This window comes from Chrysoperla carnea, chromosome 2, assembly GCF_905475395.1.
Source record: "Chrysoperla carnea chromosome 2, inChrCarn1.1, whole genome shotgun sequence".
Classification (NCBI taxonomy): Eukaryota; Metazoa; Arthropoda; class Insecta; order Neuroptera; family Chrysopidae; genus Chrysoperla; species Chrysoperla carnea.
This window is the reverse complement of record NC_058338.1, coordinates 28,247,710-28,262,119: the sequence shown is the minus strand read 5'-3', so window position 1 is coordinate 28,262,119 and position 14,410 is coordinate 28,247,710. Positions and strand designations below refer to the sequence as shown.

Genomic DNA, 14,410 nt, shown 5'->3' with positions numbered 1-14,410 from the left:
CCTGAGAGTTATTAGTGCCCGTATGGAAAAAATAAAAATGACGTTCTTGCATTTGCATTCATATAATCAAACTATGGAGGGTAGAGGGTACATACAGGTTGCACATAAGTAACGTATTTACCTGTATCATCCTAACAGAAAATCATTTTTGAAACAAAGGAATTGTGTAACTTCATGATGACGCTCAACGTTGGCTTTGAGCGCCCTATTACGCTTCCACCCTTCTTCCACCTAGCTGAAAAAATACAGTTATGCCCAGCGTCAAATTGTAAAAATGAGCGTCACAAAAGTTTATTTATATCGAAAGTCAATATGAAAATTGTATCCGATTAGATCTCCATGTCTTATCTGGGAGACCTGCAATGAAATTTCTCTTTTTTACTTTATAATAAAAAGTATTAAATAAACCAAAATTTAGAAAAAATATAAATTTTTTTTAAAGGACGATTTTTTTTTTATGTCAAGTGTATATGCGTCTTTAGTTCAACTGAAGTTCGGCTATTCTTCACTTATTGCTGTCGACAACTGATTTTTCCTATTTATTTTAACGTTTTCTATTCTTAGCTACTCATGGTTTTTGCTAGTAGTTCAGTGCACTTACAAAAATTGTAGAGGTGTGACCCAAAAGTTTTGACACTAGATTTTTTTATTTATTCATTCGATAGGGGGTTGTTTGGAGACCTTAAATCTGATTTTGCGTATTCGGGAAATTAATCCTTTCGCCGCCATCTTGGAAAATGACTTTTACTCAAATTTGATGATTTTGATGTCGTTGGACTTGCTTGCGTTTTATCTTCAAACCATTTTACTTCAAAGTACACGCCGATTGATAGCAAAAAAGTTATTGGAGTTCAAAGTCAATATTTTTTTCGTGAGTTTCTTTTTCTAACGGTTTTTTGGAAATACTTTTTTAATAGTGCATTGCATCTGTTGATCAACTGCATATTTTTTGAAAAGGGTTGAATTACGCGTAATTTCATATGCCTATCACTTAAATTGGTTGATTTGTCGCCGAGCAATTCAAGCTCAAAGTCAAGTGCACTTATAGACTGACCCACAAATTTTTGACACTATGTTTTTTTATTTATTCATTCTATAGGGGATTGTTTGGAGACCTTCAATCTGATTTTGCGTATTAGCTCTTTTTTAAGGGGACACAGTCTTTCTAAATTTGGCAGCTGTTTTGTACTTTTTCTGTAGTAAAAGTATGTATGGTAGGGCTAAATTTACAGAGAGGGGATGCAGCGTTGTACTTGGTAACCACGATACGACCATTTAATTGTAATAAAAAACAAATTTTATAAAATAAAATACAAGTTTTTAATATTTACAAAAAATTCATTTATATTTATCTGTACAAAATAAATTTCATATTGAGAAGACATTTATTTCTATTAACAATTTTTTTTTTTAATACTTATCTCGTTACTCAATTTTAAAATATTATAGGCCAAGATTAAGTTTGTTTGGTATGATCGATTACAATTTTTTTTTAAATCCAAAACATTATGGAAGATTAATAAACAAGACAAATCATTTGTTGTTTAAACTTTGTCATTCGAATAGTACTATAGAAAAAGTTCAGGTAAATATCATTTTCGAAGAGGAAAATGGAAATCCTGCTTTTGTAATGTTATAAAATAGTTTGCTCGTTGAATCCTGATCCTGCTGACTAAAATGCTTAGATAGCTTCATACGCATTTTTATAATTATTATTACTTTAGACACCGCACGTAATCTAAGCCTAAATATTTTACGTTTAAAGGTAAATGAAAATAAATTAATCATATTAAGTAAATAATGCTAGATATAATTCGTTTATTGTGGTCCCATAATTCCCATCGGCATGCCAACTGGATATCCCTGTTGTGATGGTTGTGACGGCATCGGTGAATTCATTTGCATTGCAGGTGATTGTATTTGCTGGGTAGGTGTCATACCACCAGCAGCTGGGGTTGGAACAATCTGTTTAATAATAATTAAAATAATTAAACATTGTATATATTGTTGTTTATACAGTTATAACAATTTTTATAGTGTTCTTGGAAACCAGAACTAATCACAATTCATAGCATTTAGTATTTAATCTGATAGTATCCTCCTCAAAAATATAAACTGCGTTTAGCGTATATAAGAATTTTAAGCACTTGAAATTTCTATTTTTTGCCATGATTGTTCAATAAATAGGCACGATAATATGATTTACTATGAAGAAATACTTAGTATGGCGAGGTACCTGGTAAAAATACACATTTGTTGAATAATTTCACTTACTTGATTCTGCATTTGTGGCGGCTCAGTTGGTAAAGTTAAATTCGCCAATAAATCTCGAACAGCCGGATAAAGTGAACATTCATTAGGATTTAAATTAAATTCAGCAAATCGTTTCAATTGTAAACTGGCTGCAGTTAGGGCTGATGCAGGTAATGGATCACGTCGTGTTGCACCCATAGGCCCACCTGCCACCGATTCACGTTTTTCAGCTAATTGGGTCAAATTTGTACTTGCATCATAAATTAATGGTAAAACAATTGACGGTGGCTCAATGTTACCAGGATATTGTACACCCATTCTTGTAATTTGTAACTGAAATTAGAATAAATTATTAAAATAATACAATTACTACTGTCCTATTCATTAAATATATTAAAAGTAAAATTTTACTGCCAGGGAATTTCAATATTTATACAGGCTTTGGGAAACCTGTAAGAATATTCTCTACATTTTTGTATTCAAACCTAATGATTATAAAAATAGCATGATTAAAAATATTTGTCAAATTAAAAAGTAATACTTACAAAGAATAAAATCTTGTTACGAGCAACAAGTACGGCTGCCATTCCACAAGGCACAATTGGTGTAGCTGATGGTGGTATTCTTAAAGCCCATTGTACAGACCACTTTAAACCTTGTGTCAATCCTGGTACAACTTCTAAACGCATTATTTGTACAAAGTCTTTAAGGACATTAAAAGGTACATTTAATAAACTTCCAAATCCTGATAATGAATTGGGTTTATAAGGTGGTGCTGCTGCTCGTGACTCAAAGAATTTTTCAATTATCTAGTGATAAAAATTAATTTCATTTCCCAAGTTGTAACTTTATTATAGAAATTTTCATACTTACATGTAATTCATCATTACTCCATGAATCTTTATGCTCCGGTAGTGGTGTCACTTTAATATGTAATGATTGTAAGTGTTGAGTATTTAAACTAACACGGCATTGTAATGTTTCGACCTTAAAATGTACTACACCAGGTTCATTGTTCGCAATTGGAGTTAACTAAAAGAATAGATATTATGTAAATTATATCGTTATCGTTATTTTAGGCTGAAAAGTTTTCAGACGACTCTCGTATGTTGATCACTGGGACATCGATTTATATGTAATTTTTTATAAAACTTTGAAAAAGTAGGGTATAATTTTGAGAAAACATTTAATTTTATCCCCTGATAGTTTATAATACGTACTTCAGTTTGTATATATCGTAATAATTGACGTCTCATATAAACACAGCCTAAAAATCTTTCAATAGGCGCCATTTCGGGTCCGGGTAAGTTTGATGGATGCGCTGATGGTCGACAAAGCCGATCTAATGCTTCATTTGTTAGAAGAGTAGGAACTGCCGCTGCCCAAGGTCGTGCCGGTAATACCCTTGAACTGTGGCTTGCTAAAATTCAACAAATTGTTAAAATATTAATTGTAACTAAAAATCATAATTTGGTTACCTTGTCTATGGTCTGCTTGAGGGCTATGTAGTGACGAATGACCCAATGGAGATTGTCCAGGACGTGCCGGAGATGGCCTAGGAACACTTGGCGACCCAGGCCAATTTGATGCAGCTGGTGATGTCATGCTTTGCGATGATGGGAATGGACTTCCATCAGTGTGTCCTGTTTGCATAAAACTACTAGCTGGCGAGTGGCCAGGGAGACTTGGACCAGGTGATGCACTGGGCATTAATCCCGCTGGACTAGGTACATGTAATGGATTTAATGGTGAATTAGCAACTCCACTAGGACTTGGATGAGGCATTAAAGGAATTGGTGATGGATTAATATTTGGCGGTAAAGAAGGTGGAGAAGCTAAATTAAATGATGTTGCTGGACTTGATCCAAAACTGGTATGAGTGTTCCCCTAGAATATTGAAATATTATAGGTATAAAATAAAATTTGTATTCATACTAAATAAAAATACCTGGGTAATATTAGCATGTGGACTAGCTGGTGTGTGAGGATTACTACCCGAAGGTGGTGTTAACGGTGGATGAAATCTTAACGCGTCTCGTTGTTGTGCAGGTGATTGCGGTCCACGATGATGACTCAGAAAACTGTTACCACCACTTCCTTCCATATCCATTGTTATGGGTGACGGTGGATTATCATCTTCTGATTGTGATCTTCTTCGTGATATAATGCTTTCATCAGCATATTTTGATAAAAATGTCTGTAAAAAAAAATTTATTGAAATAAAATTATAATTCATAACCAAAAACTTATTTAAAAACATTACCAAATAATCTTACCTTTAAACCTTGAGTTGGTGTAAACTCTTCAACAACATTACTTCGATCAAATCTACTGTAAGCCCCATCTCGTAATGATACCAAACCACCACCAAGTAAACGTAATTCCAAACAGTACATTCCTTGATAGGCAATTCGTATCATTGTAGCTGATTGTGCCATAATTGTAAATGTTTGAACAGGTACTTGCGGCCGCGTATTATGTACACCCATCTGTGGTAAAGTTGGTAAACGACTGATCGATACCAGCGGTTCATATGTTTCATGCAGTATGTGTACTAATTGTGCTAAATTTTTAGTTTCATTCAAGTAACTTTCTAATTGTTCACGCATTAACAAATGCGCTGTAACAGCATTCTGGTTTGCAGCAAATATTAATTTAAACATCTGATCAATAGGGCTCCAATGTACGCAAACAATGGCTTCACGTTCTGGACCGTAGCCCAAAAATAGTTTATTATAATTGAATGATTTCACACTAATTATGTTGGGAAAATTGTATTGATCTAAAACACCACAAAAAAAAACTTTATAATGCTTCGCCAGATTTAAATAGGGAATTTAAAGGTATTGAGCTTTAAAATAAAATAAAACACATAAAAATCATGACTCAGGTATTGGGTTTATTGGAATTCAATTTATTAACGGTGATATTCGACGAGCTGTCAGTCAGAATACCTGTGGGAAAATTTTTAATTTCAAATTGGCTATATACTTTTTCAACTACTCGAGAAATTGATTAAAAATTGAATTGGTTTCAAACGGCGTCTTTCCTTACTACCAAAATTATATTCACATACCAATGCCTTAAAATTAACTTTAAATAAACCTAATAGTATTATTACATTTATTACGATTTTTATGTGTCCATCTTTAAAGAAAACAACGAATTAAAATATTATTTTCAACTAACCCATAGTGTAGTATTCTGCAAAATCATAAACTAAAGAATACAAATACACTATTTGTGCCCAATCGTTGAGAAGTGCATCGACTGTTCGTGACATTGTATCAGCTGTACCCATTTCATATTGAAAATATACTGGACGACGATTACCTTGCTCTTTGGGGTGTGTACTTGCCAATGGTGAATTATAAAAAACAAATTCAGTCATCCAAATTTTAGCGGTACCCTTTCCTTGTGAACGAATTGCTGCTGATAAAAGGCGTTTTAATAATGCATTCCATGCTGGAGTTTTTGCAATTTCTGGTGTTGGTGGAGGTAATTGTAGCAGGCGTAGCACAAGTGTACTTGCATTTGCTTCAACTTGTAAGCCTTGATGATAAATACTTTTATTCGATAGCTGAAATTTTTAAACATATCTTAAGAATTTATGTATTTTTAGATTTTCTAAAATATAAAATTTTAATATTAAATGTTAAATTTTGCTTTCGAACCAGAATTTCATTTGTAAAAATTCGTTTCAAAACATATAGATTTCATAAACCATATCTAAAAGTATTTAGTCCGCTTAATATTATTGGATCGAATCTAAATAGGATCAATAAACGCACTATTTGAAGCTACGTAAAAATTTGCAACTAACTATCTGTTATATTTTCGGAGAAAAGTCTAGAAACTATAACTGGATATCAATTCTACGTTTTTTATTCTGACTCGATGGCATCAGCTTTACATCAAGCCTCCAATAGCCTCCATATATACCAAATTTAGCATAACTGGTTTTTCTATAACTCTAGAAATTAAATGTGTACCTATTTTGAGTTGATCGACCTCATATAACTAAATTTGATGAAGGAGTTGGTGCTCACCAGAAAGCGTGAATAAAAAGTGTTTAAAAACAGGGTCTTTTATGGTGACAAAATAAATATTGATGTAAATGATTAATAATTCCAGGTACTTTTTTGCCAGTGCAGTATTTCGATACAATATAATCTTGTTAAGTCCAATTGGCTAACACTAGATTATCAGGCTTAGACTTTTATGGATTATAAGAGGGAAATTATAAAATATTAAAGAATGTAGATTTTTCGAAAATAAAAATCTTAATTTAAAAAAAAAACATATAATTTACCTCTTGTGCTAATGCAACAAATGGTAATCTTTCATCGCACATAGCTACCACATGTGCTAATTCCGGTATGAAGTACGCCGGATGTTTACTCTTGCGCTGACTGTCTTTTGTTCCAGGAATGTTTAACTTACGTTTCGATGCTGTTCCCTGCTGTGTACCTGATGAACCACCGGTGGTAGCTGCATTTGAGCTACCGGAACTAGTGTCTGTAATGGAGCAATGAACATCTTGCTCACTATCGCCTAAAATAATTTTGTTGTTATTTACATGGCAATGGTTAGTAAAAATAAAATTTAGATAAAGTTATTTATTATAATTTAGGAAAGTTAAGATACATAAAGTAAGATACATTCAATCTTTAAAATTCGAACTAGAAATTTTTAAATAATGTTTTTTTATTTCAATTATTGTAATTTAGGCAAAAAAAGAATTATAATCTGCAAAAGAAGTTTGTTTGCTCCAATGAAAATTTACTATTTGTAACATGGTGTCATCTTCATCTGGCTTTCAGAATTTTTTTAATACCTTATAAAAATTTCTAATTCAACAAAAATTCAGATTGCAAATAGAAATTTTTTTTAAAAGAATTTTTTAAATATTAGAACACAATATGCGAAATTTAAAAAGATAGAGGCAAATTTTTTACAAATAGAATAGCCATTTTGTAATTTATATCCTCGTAATCAAAAGTTACAATGATTCAATAATCACCATTTATCAGAGAAACGTTAAGCTACATAAGTACTATTGAGCTGAAATTAGAGTCCCATATAAAAATTTTCTCGCCTATATATACTTTTGATCAGAAGATAATAAACTACAAAATATTTCAAATTCAGCGAAATTACCCAATTATAGATACAAAAAATATTAGTAGAGAATAGATGTATTAAGGTTGGCGCAAAATAGAAGAGCTTAAAGATCGGTCTATACATTTTAGTAACCGGGCTTCAACTTAACTTCATTTCAGTGACCAGGCGGCAACTTCAGATCAGTGTCGTGAAAAAAAGTCGGAATCAATGCTTTGCTAAGTAAAAACTTAAGATCAACTGATACGTTCGTCAAAGTGATGATCCGACATCTCAATACCTCTCAGGTATTCCTATACAAAGTAGGAGATATTTCACTGAACTCAAGTTGCCAACCGGTCACTAAAATGTGTAGATCAATCTTTAAGGTCTTCTATTTGCCCAATAAAGCTTGATAGAAGACATTTAACACAATAAGGAAGCACTGTGTACATAAAGCATAAACTTTGATTAAGTAAAATTTAACAAAAATAGTATTTATAATGTTTACTGCCACGGCGCTATTCAGAATTACGATTAAAAATTTTCTATTTATTATTATTATTCAAAATTTTAGTCAAGTGTTCATGGCAATTTGAAAATTTTAAAATATATGTACATACCATCGACACTAGTAAATGGTCCATGTGTTACAATAAACGTGTCAAATTGTAATAACGTCAATACTCGTAAATACATTTTTGGTATTTCTGTTTCAATTGTATCGTCATGAGGATTATCCTCAATACTAGATTGTTTTACCACTGCTAAGAAAAAACCACATTCCACTTCACAAGTGCTGCTTTCTTTTTCTTTTAATTCAACAATCTTGAAAAAATAAATAAATTCCTAGATTATTTTATATATTTAAATATTCGAACCTTTGCGAGCAAACCGATTATGGACATGTAAGAATACTGGAAGCAATAGAAGTTTGGAGATATTAATATTCATAGATGGGTAAGTATAAAGGTTTGTTCACATGAAGCACTAGGTCTCAACAGCTCCCACTGTTTAAGTTATACATTAAGACTATTAGATGAAAATGATAAATCGATATGCTATGTCAAAGAGATTGATTTTGGGTGTCCGTAAATGGAAGTGTAAACTGGATTCTTAAGGCAAATGAATTGACAAAGCTAAGAGTAAAGTATGATATCGACGAAGCGACAGACTAGCCACTAAATATAAATAAAAATATAACTGATAGAAGATAATATAAGTTTCATCTAGATTTTTAAAGGTCAATAATACCTTATTATAAAAAATTATGGATTTTAGTTGTTGCAAATTTAACATAATTTTTAATTCAATAGTCAATAAAATGTGTCCTATACTTGCTAAAAATAACTAGACGTTTCACTAACAATCTAAAGTAACTGTTTCCTATATCTACACACATGAACAAAATTCAAATGTCATAATATCATTAAAGAATCAAGATAAAAATCGAAAATGAAAATGTTTCAGCATACCAAAATAACATTTGGATGTCGATGAAGTTGTACAAACATGCGATGTCGCCCAATTTTTGTTACAGGATGATCTGGATGATGTAATAATGGCAAGCGTTCATATGGTGTTGCCGGTAAATGTTGAAGTGTTTTTTCACAGCGTCTTTGAGTAATCCAAAATCTGTTTAACATAATAAAATTTGTTAAATACCTAAAAGCAAGATGTATATAGCGTGTTGACCGACTGAGTTTATAAGAACATTAAAAAACACTTGTTAGGAATCATAATTATACCATCTTTGGAGATGTTTCATCCTTCTTCTTAGCGTAAAGTCATAGGGTGGTATAAACTTAGACACAACTAGAGACTGATTGGTTATATTTTCTAAAGACGTTTAAGAGGGAGGTTCTTATTTCCTCCTTTGAAATGCAAATTTCAAAATCTTGAATCTCATTATGTTTTTTTTTAACATTAAATAGAGGTTACTGCTTACTGCACTAAGTATTCTAATTCTAAGTAAACGAAATAAATATGTTTTTTCTAATATTTTCATTCCCGAGACAAATAAAACTGCACCTCTAATTTGAATTCATGTAAAATTAAAGTGATAGTTATGAAATAAAGTACTAAAAAAACAAACCTTAGTTCAGATAATAATGTAGGGAGTCGTGAATGATCACCATTTAATGCAGTATGTAATTCAGATATTAGCGGGGCTTCATATTGTGGTACATGGCATTGTAATATTCCAGTATGCGTGTCCACTGTAACCAATAATTGTTCAGCTCGTAGACACGGTTGTAAAACGGCAATTGCTAATATTGCAGGTGATCCTTGTAATTGACCTAAAAAATTGTTTAAAAGGTCAAACGTACAATTTTTTTATGGCGTTACAATTATAGTTTAAGAATGTAAAGAAAATATTAAAACTTACATTCAACATCTTTTAACATCGATTGCAATTCAATCTTTAATTCACCAAGGCGATTTCTGGTTCGTACATAAATTGTGTGTACAAGTAATCGTTCCATTGACAATACTTCTGAGCGGATGGCTCTGTCAGCAATTTCACATTCCTGTAAATAAAAAATATTCATATAGGAAAATTTAGATGAATACCTCGGGTTTTTTTTTTTAATAAACATGGTATACTAAAAACTAATTTGAAAAACAGTAGAATAAATATTAAATAAAATTGGTCTTACCTTACTTCCTCCTAAGGTAGGTACATGTACAACAGCCAGCGGCCGAGCTGGATCGTGAGTATCTACTTGGACAGTTAGCCTATAACCAAGTTCAGATCGTGGATCCTTGCTTGTTAATTCTCTGCAATAAAATAAATTTGATAATAATTTAGGAATAAAATTTCTGTATTTAAACAAGTATAAAACTTACCTCCAATAGGAAATAGTAAGACTCCTTCCAGGAATATATTCGTCTACGTGAATGTGATCATCTAATCGATCACGAATTAAACGTAATGTTTGCGTATAGAGTACTTCTAATTGTAATGCTTGACAAAAATAGTGTAAAAAATTATATACTTCAGTTAAAGGATTTGGATTATCAGCAAGACGTGCTTGCAGAACTTGATGGATATATTGTACTTGTAATGAATGCACCAGAGCTTTACCATCTAAAAAAATGAAGGACAAAATTAAAAAAATTAACCAAATTTTTTCGACTAATTTTCACTTTAAATTTAAGAAACGTAAAACGTAAACGTGATTCAATATTGAATTCGTTTCATACAGGCTTTTTTGAAAAATTGCACAAAATTATCGTTAAATATTATATATCTATGCGAGTCAACACGGTTTTTTTTCTGTCGCTAGATAGTTTTTTATAGAATTAAAATCCTAGAGTATCATGATTTTAATTGTAGAATAGGTGTATCTGCTGTATGTTCTGGAATAAAATTCGTATTCAAGAGCTCGAAGTGTCTTCCATTCAATTTTGTATCATGTCTCAATTTGTATTTTTAACATGTTAAAAAAAAGACTCGAAAGAGTCTTTTTTTGCTTATCTTTATTGCACAACAAATTCTCTGCTATTTTTTACATGTTCCAAAAATAAAAATTGAGAGGCGGGGAATTTTAGCTTTCGAATGATGTCAGGCAGTTTTCTGTGCTATAATAGGGAATATTCATGAAATTTAAATTTGGTTCAAATATTTTTCTTCCGTAACTTTAATGACTGGACTGGAGATTTATATTTTTTACTTTATTATAACGGTGTAAGAAATGAATTAAAAATATAAAAAAATACATGAATATTCCCTATTATTTCAGGATATACAGACAGCAGTTTAAAGTCCAAAGTGTCAATTTTGATTTGAGTTATTATTCGATCAAAATAGCCCAAGCTGTGTACAAATTTTAAAATCATAAAAAATATTTCAAAAATTTTGTTAATAGATAAACATTAACCTCCTGTTTCTTTATCTTCAACAAGAATATCAACATCCAGCAAACGCCATGGAATATTTGGTCCATCTCCCATAACTGTTAATGATACTTCAAATTCATGTTCTACATGAAAAGTTACTCTTCCATTTTCAATCTGTAAAGCGTCATATTTATCATAATAAAATGCCACAAATATAAATAAATAACATTCTTACTTTTAAATTACGCATTTGTGGTAGTAAGTTTCCAGTAACCAATCGATGTTGTACAACTTGATTTAATTTTAACAGGGTGTCACGTTTTTCAGCTGGTGTTATTGGATCAGGTGGAACAATTTTTTCTCGAATACATGCTGGTAACCTTGTAAATGTACCCGTTGTTAATACTTCAACAGCAGCGGGTATATGAAAATTAGGTAATCGTGCATGAACTAATGTTTCTCGAGCCATACGTGCTAACATATCAGCTGTTTCAACAAACAATAACGATTGTTTGTCTAAGAATGCCATAATTCTCTATATTAATTAAAAAAAGAAAATTAATGTTTCTACATGTAATGTTAAATTCTTTTCTAACAGATATAAATGGAAAAATTTAAAAAAAATTTACCGCTGATTTATCAACTTTTGATGCACTGCTTGCCCATTTTACTAGCGCTAATAATCTTACGAATAATTGACGTGTTCTAGCAGAAAAATTGTAAATTTCTACTTTACGTTCCATATCAGTTTTTCTTGGTAATCTGGAAATTATATAATTTTTAAATTTAACTTTCTAAATATCCCACAATATACTCTCTAATAATTTTAGTAATTAGAAAGTAATAGGGAATATTCATGAAATTTAAATTTGATTGAAATATTTTTCTTCCGTAACTTTAATGACTGGACATTTCAACTAAACCATTATTTTAATAATTAATATCTTTTTAATTACTTAAAATTAATTAATAAAAGTACAAATTCAGTGAGGGCATTTAAAAATTTCTAAAACGGAAATTCAAATTTGTATACGGACGTGACATCAAAGTACGGGCTTGTCAAATTTGTTGACATACTGTATGATATTAATTACTTACATTTTATATGGTATTTCATTAAATTATATTATTCTATGGCTTTTTATTAGAAAACTTAATAATAACGAGTGTAAATTCTGTGTTGTAAATTCATTTTTTTTAAGTGTAAATTATACATTAAACTGTCACCAATTGGCAGATCACGTACTTATACGTCATCAACAGAGAGCGCCAAAAAACTGCGTTTAAATATCTCAAAATTACAATGTATTTTAAATATTTTTTTACACTTAAATACAGCATTTTTAAACAGTATTTATATTTTTTACTTTGTTATAACGGTGTAAACAATGAATTAAAAATATAAAAAAAAATACATGGATATTCCCTATTACTAAAAATACTGTAGGAATTTTGATGAGAAGAAATATTTTGAATAACAGCCGAAAACATACAATTGACTGAGTTAACTGTTGAAATCCCCTGTAAAGAAAGTGTTAAATGCCAGTGTTTGCATTATTTTCTATAAATTAGAAAGAGTTTTAAAAATTAACACCATTTATTTGGTTTTCGTATTTCCAGGCTTAAAATGGGAATTTCAACTCTGATCTGATCCTATTAATAAATAATTTAATATTATAATAACACTCACAATTCAGCAAGAACGGTAAGTTCATTGTAAGTACGTTGCACAATAAAATCGATGAGCATTGCCAATGATATGGATCCACCTCGATTACCCTCTTGGGCACTATTCATATTTGATTGAGACATTGCATTTGCAACAGGAGTTTGCAATCCTTCTAAAGGTACAGGTGCCATTGTGTCGATCTAAATATTGAAGAAATGATGAAATATTGAATAAATGTATAAAAATTTTAATGTTATTTTACAAACATATATATACTGAACTAGAGGAATGTGAATTTTCTTACCGTTCAGTTCTTTTTTTGGCTAAATTTTCTAACAGTGTTATTTTTTGAAACACTTATTTTTAAAATACAAGGATCTTCATTACATTTTTAATATTTCAACTTTGATATTAATTGAATGAAAGTGCCTATATTTGTGTTTATTATTTTTGTTATACGTGCTAAGTCCAATTTTCCGTAATTGACTAAAGAAGGCTACAAACTTAATAAACGTCGCCTAAGAATAATCTCTAGTCTCTACTAAAGCAACACAGACGTGTATTAATAATAGACCTTTTCATTCCAATTACGATTGATTATTGTTTCGAACAGACAAAGATACAAGATATTTGTTATTCATTTTACCACATTAGTTTTTTGACATACTGTCCGAAACAAAATACAATCACTTTTTAAAATGAAAAAGTCTATACAATGGCAGAACATTTTTATACCATGCATATATGTAATATGCAAGGTATACTAAGTTTAGTCCCAAGTTTGTAACGCTTAAAAATATTGATGCTAGGAAAAAAATTTTGGTATAGATTTTCATAGAATCACCTAATTAGTCCATTTCCGGTTGTCTGCCCGTCTGTCTGCCAACACGATAACTCAAAAACGAAAAGAGATATCAAGATGAAATTTTTACAGCGTACTCAAGACGTAAAAAGTGAGGTCAAGTTCGTAAATGAGCAACATAAGTCAATTGGGTCTTGCCCTATGGGTCCGAAGGACCCATCTTGTAAACCGTTAGAGATAGAACAAAAGTTTATATGTAAAAAATGTTCCTTATCAAAAAATAAACAGTTTTTGTTTGAAACATTTTTTCGTTAGCATCACTGTTTACCCGCAAGGGCGCAAATTAGGCGTGAATTGTATAGTATGTATTATATGGGAATATCAGGTATATTAGTTATGTATGTGTGACATGTATGTATGTGTAATGTGATAGAGTAATCAATTAACTCAGTCAATTGTTTGTTTTCATTTGTACAATATGTGATGGCTTTCTTATCATTATTTTTGTGTCCAGCTAGTACAGCGGATGTGTTGACTCATTTAATGATCAGTAGAACCACTGGCAAAATGGCGATTCGCTCAATGTAAACGTTCAGTGAAAAACTATGGGTGTGCACTTTTACCTCTACACTCCATAGTTTTACACTGAACGTTTACATTGAGCGAATCGCCATTTTGCCAGTGGTTGAAAGATTTTTTGTACTGCATCAAATTTGATCTAATGCGTCCATGGACATTTTATT

The 14,410-nt window shown here is 31.0% G+C and overlaps 1 protein-coding gene across 1 annotated transcript; it reads right to left on the bottom strand.

Moving 5' to 3' along the window:
- Positions 1-1,440: 1,440 nt before the first annotated feature.
- Positions 1,441-13,338, bottom strand: LOC123291547 (mediator of RNA polymerase II transcription subunit 14). The gene is made up of 21 exons (XM_044871868.1): positions 13,170-13,338; positions 12,887-13,065; positions 11,826-11,958; positions 11,432-11,731; positions 11,238-11,370; positions 10,204-10,444; positions 10,014-10,134; positions 9,743-9,884; positions 9,449-9,653; positions 8,829-8,988; positions 7,977-8,181; positions 6,566-6,807; positions 5,443-5,833; positions 4,530-5,035; positions 4,202-4,450; positions 3,732-4,140; positions 3,474-3,673; positions 3,127-3,285; positions 2,799-3,062; positions 2,275-2,586; positions 1,441-1,965 (listed from the first exon to the last, which is right to left on the bottom strand). The coding sequence occupies exons 2-21, from the start codon at positions 13,054-13,056 to the stop codon at positions 1,819-1,821; spliced, it is 4,689 nt and encodes a 1,562-aa protein (XP_044727803.1). The 5' UTR covers positions 13,057-13,065; positions 13,170-13,338; the 3' UTR covers positions 1,441-1,818.
- Positions 13,339-14,410: the final 1,072 nt, after the last annotated feature.